General features: G+C 34.1%; 2 protein-coding genes across 5 annotated transcripts; one reads left to right on the forward strand and one right to left on the reverse strand.

Annotated features, from left to right (window-relative positions):
- Nucleotides 1–920: 920 nt before the first annotated feature.
- LOC108193766 (uncharacterized) lies at nucleotides 921–4,896 on the forward strand. Of its 4 annotated transcripts, none has more exons than XM_064082261.1 (10): nucleotides 921–1,076; nucleotides 1,954–1,979; nucleotides 2,142–2,217; nucleotides 2,309–2,518; nucleotides 2,752–2,874; nucleotides 2,950–3,007; nucleotides 3,088–3,161; nucleotides 4,063–4,151; nucleotides 4,231–4,303; nucleotides 4,512–4,720. In XM_064082261.1, the coding sequence occupies exons 1-9, from the start codon at nucleotides 975–977 to the stop codon at nucleotides 4,298–4,300; spliced, it is 828 nt and encodes a 275-aa protein (XP_063938331.1). In that variant the 5' UTR covers nucleotides 921–974; the 3' UTR covers nucleotides 4,301–4,303; nucleotides 4,512–4,720. The 4 variants fall into 4 exon arrangements, with proteins under 4 accessions (XP_063938331.1, XP_017216070.1, XP_017216069.1 ...); XM_017360580.2 differs by having other exon boundaries at nucleotides 922–1,076; nucleotides 2,133–2,217; nucleotides 4,512–4,896; XM_064082260.1 differs by having other exon boundaries at nucleotides 922–1,076; nucleotides 2,133–2,217; nucleotides 4,538–4,778.
- A 597-nt stretch (nucleotides 4,897–5,493) lies between these two features.
- Nucleotides 5,494–10,885, reverse strand: LOC108196907 (elongator complex protein 3). The gene is made up of 9 exons (XM_017364390.2): nucleotides 10,301–10,885; nucleotides 9,213–9,282; nucleotides 8,914–9,086; nucleotides 8,061–8,235; nucleotides 7,595–7,761; nucleotides 6,879–7,098; nucleotides 6,685–6,789; nucleotides 6,088–6,240; nucleotides 5,494–5,892 (listed from the first exon to the last, which is right to left on the reverse strand). The coding sequence occupies exons 1-9, from the start codon at nucleotides 10,768–10,770 to the stop codon at nucleotides 5,734–5,736; spliced, it is 1,692 nt and encodes a 563-aa protein (XP_017219879.1). The 5' UTR covers nucleotides 10,771–10,885; the 3' UTR covers nucleotides 5,494–5,733.
- Nucleotides 10,886–11,371: the final 486 nt, after the last annotated feature.

Here is an 11,371-nt window from a genome sequence, read left to right on the forward strand (position 1 = left end):
TCCTATAAATTCGAATACTTTTTTCATTTAAAATATGCCAAGGTAAATTTTATGTGATAAAATACAATTTATATCTGGCGTGCCTAAGGTCTCTCCACTCTATTATCCTAATTTTCTTACAATTTTAGTTTGAATAAGAAAAGATTTGTATTAGCTTTAGAATGCTTTAACTTGATTTTTCGAATTATAATTATATTTTTTATCTAAAATTTAAGAAAAATTAGAAGACTGAATCGAGCGATTCTAGAGACGCCCGCATCCTCCTTTATATATATCTAAAAATTAAGAAAAATTAGAAGACTGAATCGAGCAATTCTAGAGACGCCCGCATCCTCCTTTATATATATATATATATATATATATATATATATATATATATATATATATATATATATATATATATATATATATATATATATTGAATCGATATTTTTAATAATCTCAACAGAATTAGTGCATCATGTCAAAGTTTTAAATAATTCTTTCAATTAAACCTTAAGGAAAAAAATAATATAAAAAAGTAAATAATTTTTTTTTTTTGACAAAAAAAAAAAGTAAATAATTAATTTTTATAAATTAAATCAAAATAGACAGTTTTCTTAAATTAGATGACAGAAATATGATTGGTACTTAACGACAACTTGTATCGTAATAATATAATAAAAATTAAAAAATAGTTCATAACATTTACAATATCAAAAATTAGATTAGTAAAAAACGAAGATGTATATATTTAATAAAAAATATGGAAGTCATAAAAAATAATATTTATTCATAAAAAAATTAATATTCCACTTTTCTCGTTCATAAAAATTTTAAAATTATTAAATATATGATATAAAGCAGACTAAACATTTATTCATATGCCTACTGAAAAAGCCATGATAATTAACCAGTATAAAAACTATTTTTAAATTAAAAATACATAATAAAAAACTTTACAAGCCGAAGCTTGAGGAGCTGAGTGCAGAGAGATGGGGAAGATTAAAGTAATCAAGACCCATGTTTCTCTCTTCCTGATCCTCCTCTTTCAGGCTTCAATACCGGTTTTTTCAATTTCTGAGCCTTCCAACCAGGTCTGTATATACATACATGTATTCATGTGTATAGCTCTAGCCTCTATGCAATTGTTCTTGATTCTTTTGTGTCATGTATGTATACAATTCACTTCATTTTTGATGTATTAGTAGCCCTTTTATTTTTTTTGGTGAAAATTGATTTGTCGAATTAGAAAATCTTTTTCTTGGCGTTTAAATTTGTTTTGGTTATGTAAAAATTCAATTTTTTTGAGTTGGTGAGAAAAAGATTCAATTTTTATGCATAATCTTGGGCTTCTGTAACTTTTAAGTAAGAAATACAATCTGGTTTGGTGAATATGAATCAAGATTTGGGTTTGTTGTGACATTGACATTGATTGTGTAGAACATGTGGAGTGGATGAGGAAGTGGTGTGCATTTGAGTGTAATCTAAGAGTGATTTCGTCTATGGTTATTATTATAAAGTTGGAGTTTTCATGAATATAAAGTCGAGATGATGCGGATGATGTGTTGATCTCAGTTTTCAAGATCAGGGTTTTTTATTTTACGACCATTTGTGCTGTAAAAGTTTTGGTAATATGGAAGTTGGATCAATTAGAATTAGCATTAGTTTTCACAATAATCAAGCTTTAGAGACGGATTTTCATTCATTTAGGTTGAAAGACATGAAAAATGTGAACTTTAGTTATGGCCTATGGGTTATGTTGCAGATTGAAGAGACTGTATTTTTGCTCTCGCTCCATTTAAACATAGAAATCAATTCAGCTTTAAACATAAACTCACGAGTTTATGATTTTTCACTCACACTTTCCCAATAGCAAATGTTATAAGCATCGGTTCACATCACTGATGCATATATTGCTAATATGTTATGATAAATCTCGTAGTTTTTAATTGTTCCTTTTATATACTTCAGGCTCAAGAAGAAGACGCAGCTTCAAGGTAAACGACCTTTTTGATAAGTAGTTACAAACATTGTAGTTACGCATAGATTAGGTTCTGCGATATGTAATTGTTGGATCAGGTTCAGCACAGATATTCTGAGTAATCTTTAAATCTGGTCAATATTATGAACCATGTACTGATGGCATCCAGGGTTCATAGACACAATGAAGAGAACGCTGATGAAGTGCATTGTTCCAGAAAAAGAAGCCGGGCTGCTTGGAAAATCACTGAGGAGGTATACAATTGCCGTCGTTAATATATGAGAATAGCTGATGTTGATTAGGATTTAGGACATATGGAAACTAATCATTTTATGGAAACTGCAGTATTTGATGCCATTTGTAGAACGAGAAAAGTACCAGCTCTCTCAACATTGCAGGCTTCACCCTGACAATGATATCTTCAGAGATCAGGAGCAGAATAAGATTCATGTGGACATAAATGAATGGCGCTGTGGATATTGCAGGAAAAGCTTTCGATCAGAGAAATATCTTGATCAGCATCTTGGCAACAGACACTCCAATCTTCTTAATACTGTATGTTGATCCTTGAAGCTCACTTTTCGTTATTTGCTTAAGCTAAAGAAATCCATAATTATTAGTGTAACAGTCTTGCATCAGAAAGGCTTTGGCCTAAACGAGTCGAGATTGAAGCCAATATCTTTAAGCACTATTGCAGGACTTAAACATCTTTATATATGTAGTCTTTGTAGGACTAGGAGTTGTGATATGTTATCATTAATAAGTTATTCCACTTTTTATGAATTTAGAGTCACAGCAAGTGCTTGGCAGATCTGTGTGGAGCTCTGCATTGTGACCTTGTGATGGACACAAAGTCTCGAAAGAGCAAATGCAATCCTGCAGCTGCTGCAAGGAACAAGCACTTGTGTGAGGTTCCCTTCATCTACTAGACCTCTCATATAGTTGATTAAGGTTTTTGGTTGCTTATTGCATCATGTTGTGTCCAGGGCCTTGCTGACAAGTGTTTCCCTGTAAATCATGGTCCCTCAGCTCATCGACTTCATGGTATCGTATAATACACACTCATTTATATATAATAGTATGTGCTATAAAAGTAGTTTAAATACTTCTTCATTTTTTGGCAGAAATTTTCCTGCGTCAATTTTGTGATGCACACACTTGCTCAGGAGGGCACAAACCATTTTCTAGGGGTGGCAAGGTAAGCTCTAGTTGTTCTAAACAGGTTTTAAACCTTTTATGTAAAATGAAACTCAAGTTCACTGTGAAGAGGAAAACTTCAGTGTTTCGGTTGACAGAATCGTTAATTTACCAACCTGTAAAGATGTTATATTTAGCCTGAGGGAAGAAGTAGCAATTTCTTGCCTTCAAAGTTGCAGTAGCAGCAAAAATTTATGATTTGCTAGCAGCAGCCAGATGACTATTTTAGTAGTGTCCTTTACTGTTAGCCTCTAACAAACAGACTATAACTAGAGACTCTTACTGTTTTTGAAAAATATTTTGTCAGTATATTGTGTACAAAAAGACAGTGTAGAGTTTTATGTTATAGACCATGTAGTCTAACGCGCATCTCATATACATGTAGCCTGTAGGTGATAGAATTGAATACGTCATATACATGTTAGATGACTCAATTGAGTATTTGTTTTGTTCTGAATAGATGATTTAGATAATATCGCATGAGTTAGGGCATGATTAATTGGAAAAAAACTTTTATCCAGGCACTTGTAAGTTTAGGATGATATGACATGGATTACCTGTTTGTTAATCAATTTTCCTTTTTCTTTTCCTTTTTTATCAAAATATTTAAGTAGTAAAAATTAGAAAGAGAACAGCAAGTAGCTTAGATAGTTAGATGTCACTTTAGAAATTCTTAGAATATTGAAAATTGAAATTGTATTTGGACAAATAATATTTAATAAGTTGCAACTATCTATTTATAACTTGAAAAAATCGATACGTCACCATAGTTTGTAATGTCTACAATTTCAACAATTTGGTCATCTTACAGTGCAAAGGTTTATAATATTTAAAGCTTTTCGACTTGTCGTGCTTATTCTAAAATCTGATGTGTTGGTTGATGTTATTTTTTTTCCGTGCAGAAGCATACAAGCATATTTTACCTCGCTATTTCAATATTAACCTTGATGCTGGTCCCTCTCTTCTATGTTATTGTTTATTTGTACCAAAGGTAAAATTGAAACCTATAATCTCCGTATTGGTTATACCTTGCATGATTTTCAATTGATAGTGTATTTTGAACATTTCAGAGAAATGAGAAAGGATAGCCAAGCATTTAAACGCATCTCACGACGGGGACAAAAGCCAAAGCCGTCTTAGTTGGTAAGCCCAATACCCTGCCTCACAATCCGATGAAAGCAAATGGATCCTATCTTTTTCTGTCAGTTCTTTTAACCATGTAATGACAACCAAAGAATATAATGAAGTAATAAACATGTATATTAGAAATGAATTCGTTTTAGTAAAGCTCAATCTTTTTCTTTACGTATGTGCTACTTGTCTCACAATTCTTTCATCTGATTCTGTCCAGCATCTTTGCCATCTGATTCTGCCCAGCATCTTTGCCACTTGACTAAATCGCTTCAGAGATTGAGGTCTATATGAGCATGAAGATCTCTTCCAATTGAAAGTTGAACGATCCTGAAAGTCCTCTCAGTCAAAGATTTTGTGCCATAGATGACCTGTATTAGATAGTTGTAACTGTTGTTGTATAATAGAGTTGATAATTTAGTTTCGATCGATACACACTCAGTCATTTATACTACACTGGTGTAACGGTGTTCATTCCCAACTTTCATCGCTAGCATGTAACCTTATGGTAGCTTTCAGAACTTACAAGTCTGTTTCTACAAAAATCGGCGAGAGTGTAATTTCTAATTTATCTGTATGAAAAAAAAATGGGAATTTTACAGTCAGGTTTCATTTGCTGCCTTATCTTTAAAATGCTATATGCTGTGGGTTTAATATCATCTGGACACTTCTTTTTTGGCAGGCCATCGAGAACCAAATTATCTTTAAACTTGAGAAAAACTTGTTTTTCTAAGAAACATTAATTCATATTAGTATAGAGGTCATGTTAGAACCCTTGGCCTACCATTTGCCTTGTATCTAGTATTAATTAGAATTCTGCTTAAAAAAATGTCATTTAGGATTTAGGGCAAATAATGTCATTTTTATGTATTATATTTTGAAATTATTTTGGGAGACACAATGCAAAAAATATGTTATTAGATTAAAATCCTGAAAATCTATTTAAAATTTAAAGTTCTACAACAAAATTTTAGTGCTTCTAGATATCTATTTTAAAGACCGATTCTGTCTTAGTATATAAGAGAAATATGTTTTAAAGAAGATATTAGGTAATTTACAAAGTTCCATTCATAACAATAACAATTTTTTTTACTGTAAAAGAAAACAACAGTGGAAGATATTCGGTTCCTGTTACAACTGAATATTTAGCACAACACTATTTTTGCCAAGTATTATTTAGCACAACATACCAACACAACAAATGAAAAATATTATCACATGATATTACATTCAATATTAATTGCTTTAAATAATTATTTAGCAAGTCACCGTATATGGGATCAACTGAAACTACTTTTTTCCCGAGGATCTGTTACAAAGCCACATGAATTCGGGACTATAACAAAATAATCATACACTATACATATGTTGAATTAGCACTAAAAGATCAGAGATGGCCCTGCCCTAACGATAGCTTTCAAAACTTCAGCAATGATCTCATATCATACAAGATACTTTACCATGTAAGGTCCTTCAAGCTCATAACCCAACTTCCTATAATAGTGCCGCGTTCCTACACCAGAAATAACAGCTATCTTTTTCGACCTGTGCTCTCTACGAGCAATTCGTTCTGCCTCCTCCATTAGCAGTGTGCCATAACCCTGTGAATTCATTAACAAGAAATAAGCAAACAGGTTTAAGATAGCAATTTCCTGTAAAAGATAATGGCAAACCTAGCAAACAGGTTTAAGCTATTGGTGCATATCCAAGGGTCATAGATGAATTTGTAACAACCACCATAACTACTATACAAGTATACATATTTTCTTTAACAGTTCCATTCATAAATCAATTACCTGATGTTGCAGCTTATTAGCATCACGGCCATGTACTGGAACTGCTGTACCATAAACATGAAGTTCGCGAACAATAGAACATTTACCAAGGAGTTCAGGGCAAGTGGTGTTCCTTCCACATTTTCGCAGTCGCAGTAATCCAACAAGAATATCCTAGATACAGACACAAAAAGGATTATATTAAATTGAGCTAAGCTTGCTAAGCTACTACACACTAAATACCTTAAATAACCTTGTACTCCCCCTATCCCAGAACAAGTTTTTAAGAAGGCAGGTAAAATGTGCAAAAAATATTTTTTGGCAAAGAATTTGGTAGCTTAAGCATAATAGCACTGATCTTATATTACAAACTGAGTTGATAAATGGAAAAGTAATCTCAAGGCTAGTAAACTTTTAACAGGCTAAGCATAGTGATATGACTTTGTACAAGTCAAGTGAAAATTTTTAATTACAAAGACATGATCTTTAGTATGAGTGTCATCCATTTGAGTTTAATGACAAGTAAAGAACTAAAATATATAAAGTTGTAATTATCTTATAACCACCCCAATAAAAGAACTACTGCATGTGGTACCAAGGGGGGACAATCTTGGTTACCTGGCGAGTATCTTCATACGAAAGAAAAGTTTCCCAACCCTCGTTCGCAGTATAATCACGGCGAACAAGCTCAACTTCTCCTGGCTTTATACTGTGGTGAATGTCCTAAACGAACAAAAATAGAGAATTGACTATTACAGTTATCACCAACCTACTTTGATGAATCCCAGAGAAGTATTACAGTGTTCATTTACCTGAATACCAGCTTCACGGGTCCGAACATCTCGGCATTTCAACCCCAGATCATCCATCCGAGCTAAAGCTAGTTCCCGAAGATTCCCTTTCTCAACTCCAGAAGTAACTAATGGCATTGGAATATCCCGTTGAACTCTATAAACACGTGTCCAGGGGGGTACCATTGCTAAAATCCGAGCTACAATGTCCACGAGCTGTTCAGGTGGATAATTTCTATACCTGTATAGTACATATGTAAATTAGCTATCTTTCAACCTCTTTAATAGATATCAATTAGTGGCAGTTTAGGCATAGCAGGTGGGGCTATGACCCCACTAGTTTCAGGAAAAAAAAAATTGTTATAAGTGTAGTTTCATCACATAGCTTTTGAATCTGATTGGTGCCTTTGTAGTTATTTATATTGTCTTTTCATTTCCTATTTCCTTGTTTGCCACTCTATAGTGAACGAGATACTTATTTTTTTACAAGATTGCAATACATATATTCAAATGTCTAATTTGTATTCTTTCATCCTAAATTTCAATATTTTGTCTTGCTTTAGTTTTTGTGTGCAATTTTTTTGTCTGCTAGGGTTGGAGTCTGCCTCCACAACTAATGCAAGTACCACAACAAGAGAGTATTTCTTTAAACTAGATATCAATTCATCAGATTATATAAGCAAACAACCACCACCAAAAATATCCTCCAGTCAATCTGAAATGAAACAATTACATACCTTCCTGTTTTCCACAGTTCATAAAGTCCAGTTCCACGGATAACAAGTGTGGGGTAGATTTTGAGACCGTCTGTTCTAAATGAAGGGCTTTCAAAAAATTCCTTAAAACTTTCCAAGTCTCTCTCAACACCAACGTTTGGAAGATCAGGCATCATATGAGCAACAACCTGATACATGACTACTGTTAAATCAGATGCAATAATAACAATGAAAATATGATTACATGTAGCCTTGGAAGCTACATAGAAGGGGATATTTGGTGAAATTTCATTTCATAAAGGGCTGTATGAACTTAAAAGTCCCTTTTTAATGGTTTCTTGAGCCCTAATGGATGAACCGAAAGTTGAAATACAAATATTAATGGTATCTTGAGCCCTAATGGTCGAGGTGCTTTGTATTCCAGAAAGTTAAAGAGTGTAAAACATACTTCTATATGTGATATTTAATAGACATTATATAAAAGCACCTTAAACCCAGCATCCTTTGCGAGGCAAAAGCAATCAGCCACAGCAGCTACTGTGTGGCCTCTATTAGTGTCACGAGCAACGTCTTCATATGTGCTCTGCACTCCAATTTCCAGACGTGTACAGCCGTAAGAAAGCATCTGCCGTAAATGAGGCCCAAGGCAGTAATCCGGCCTCCTGAAAATTGACAACAAAATATTAATCATTATTTTGTTGAAAAAATGCCACAGTGGAAATTAGCACACACAACTACTCTTTTAGCTATAGTACTTGTACAGTCCTTAAGAATATATCAGTATTATAGTGATTTAACCCCCCTTAAAACTTAACCCTGACCTCGTGTTTAATGATCTCATGCGGCAAAAGCATGTGATCTAAATAATAGGTACTTCAGATTTATGCATTCAACACAACGAAAATCCAATTAAATGACCAAACTCACAGTTTTGGCAGGCAGGTGCAGAAAACTCAAAATGGAAACATATAATTTATGACCAACCAAAATTCTTTCACTGGAAGTTATACGTGTGACACAATATTTTTACATTTGTTACTTTCCTAATTACTTTAACCAAAATTAAAATGATCCACTAGGCTAGCATCTATGTTACATGGACTCGAGTGGAAGTGCTCACTGCTCAATACGTTTTTAAGTTTTGCACTAATTTGAACATTAAACTTAAGTGCTGAATGCATAGCATGTCCAAATGAGAGTGTAGAGTGTTCAGCGTGGGCACTTTATGTGAAATAAAGAATCGGGTAATACAAGGCTAGCATTCTGTTCTGCAAAATCAGAAGTGAGAGGTGTTGACTTCTCTGCTGGGAAATACATATGAAAAGTAGAATTGAACTCACGTCTCAATAGTCATTCCAATACACTTTATTGCACTGTGTTCAGAGTAGGCAACTGCCTCTTCCACATTTGCAGATGTATGCCCTGATAAAGCATCATGAAGATTCCTTGTGAAGTAATCTCGATATTCTGCAGGCAATGACATGAAAGTACCACCCATCAAGATGAACTCGACCTGATCATAACACATTAATAAAATATCAAAACCATTATGCTTTCCGATGTATAATCTAAAAAAGGTTTCGAATAGTCGAACAGTTAAAACATAAATATTCTCAATGTATTAGCAGTTATGATATACCTTATCTACACTGTGGCCCAACCGCTTCAGCTGGTCAATCCTGCTTCTAGCTTGTACGTACGGGTTATATCTGGTGACATGAACATAGAAACCAAAATATTATTCATCAAACTAAATATTTCCAGCCTTAACATCCAAGCTTAAAGATGTAGATTCAGCATCAGCATGCAAATATATGGTTGTGATATATTGCAATTTATCTTATTATCGTAGTAACCAAGGATAACTGTTGCATTCAGATATCCCTGTCACTTGACCACATGTAATGAGAAACACTTCTAGCTCTGCAAATTTGTTTTCAACAATTTTACAATCACTGCAAGTGTAAGTTCTCTTGACACTCACAGAAACTATCAGCTAAAATTTTGAGAAAGGACTATTCACCCTTTACAACTTCTTTTGAAATGAATTGTGTTCAGATTCATATACTGCATTTTCTAAGAGAATAATAGATCTTGAATTTTAACTATTACCTGGATCGGCTATGGCCTGTACGTCCACAGTCAGGCTGCCTAATAGACTAAAACAAAAAATCCCAAGGACAGTAGCCAACAGCCTAAAGCTAGAATCTGAACTTCTTAAATTGGTCAACAAAATGGACTTCTAGTTCTCGACCAAGTGATGTACGTCCAACTAACAAACTAAGTTGATTACATTATAAATTTAAATTCATAACTTATTTAGAACCCTATCATTGCACAAATAAAAAACAAACAGAATTAAACACACAAAAAAAGTGCACAGTCACTCCATCAAGTAAAAACCATTACCAAGTGTGGATATCTCGCATACTAATATAACTACACTAATTACTCAATGACGATATATTCATTCATAAATCATAACTATTCTACAACATTATCATATCATAATCAACATTCATGATAACGAAAATGCACAATCAATCGAAAAAAGTAAAAGGCATTACCAAGTGCGAATAACTTGCATACTAATATAAACTACATTAATTACACGGCAATGTTATATTCATAAATAATACGATAATACGACTATATCATATCATAATCAACATTCAAGATAACGAAAATGCACAATCAATCATCAATCAAACAAGTATAAGGCATTACCGAGCCCGAATAGCGCGCATACTAGTCGGCTCATAGCCAGTATAAGACTGAGTACTGTACTCAAAATCCGAATCAGGTCCACCAGGACAATACACGCAAATATTCCCCGTCGTCGCAATATGCGGACACCGATGCGGCTTCGACATCACAGCCACAACCGCGATCCCCGAGGCCGTTCTCACAGGCTTCGCCTTGAGCTTGGGGAGCAGAGCTTCACGCTCGGAATCGGGAAGCGCGGCGATCATTTCGACGAGCTTAGGAGCGCGAGCGAGGCCGTACTTGCGGCACGCGGCGGACTTTAGGGCGTTGAGATCGACGGTTTGGCCGGAGTGAGATTGTTCAATCATGGCGTTGACGATCTCTGAGATAGCGCGGATGCGAGACTCTTCTTCGGAGAGGTTGAGCGATACGACGCCACCACGACCAGGGCGGGGGAGCTTGCGTACGTCGGCGACGGCGGCGGCGGCCATCGGAGGAGATGAAGTAGGGTTTAGGGTTTGGGGGTGAATTGTTTTGGTTAGGGGCCGGACCGGGAGGGAAGTTGATTGAGTGAGTGGATAATTTAATTCTTTTAAAAATAAATTGTATGTTAAAGATTAAAGTTTTACACATAACTAGTATTTGTGCCCGCTACGCAAGGATTTGAAAATAAAGATTTATTTTATATTATAATATGATTATACTAATGTTTTCATATTTTTGTGCACACATTTTTTTTTTTTGCCAGCTTGTGCACTCATTTTTTGTTTTTCTAAAACAATCAAATTACGAATTTAAGAGTATTTTTCTAATTTGATTTTAAAATTTTAATTTTTTGAATGTGATTTTTTAAAACGTTAAAATTAATCCAACTACTACTTCTCATTTATGAATATATAAATATTCAATGTTTTAAAATGACGGAATCCGAAAGTCACTCTTTAATGGTTGAATAAATATACGACGACTAATGCCTTTGCTGTTGATTTAGTATTCGTAATTTTTTTTAATTTGTATCCATAAATATATTATTAAAGTGGAGTTAAATTCAATGGAGACCACATTTTTTTTTGGAGACCTGAAGACCACATA

The sequence above is a fragment of the Daucus carota genome, chromosome 7 (assembly GCF_001625215.2).
Source record: "Daucus carota subsp. sativus chromosome 7, DH1 v3.0, whole genome shotgun sequence".
Lineage (NCBI taxonomy): Eukaryota > Viridiplantae > Streptophyta > Magnoliopsida > Apiales > Apiaceae > Daucus > Daucus carota.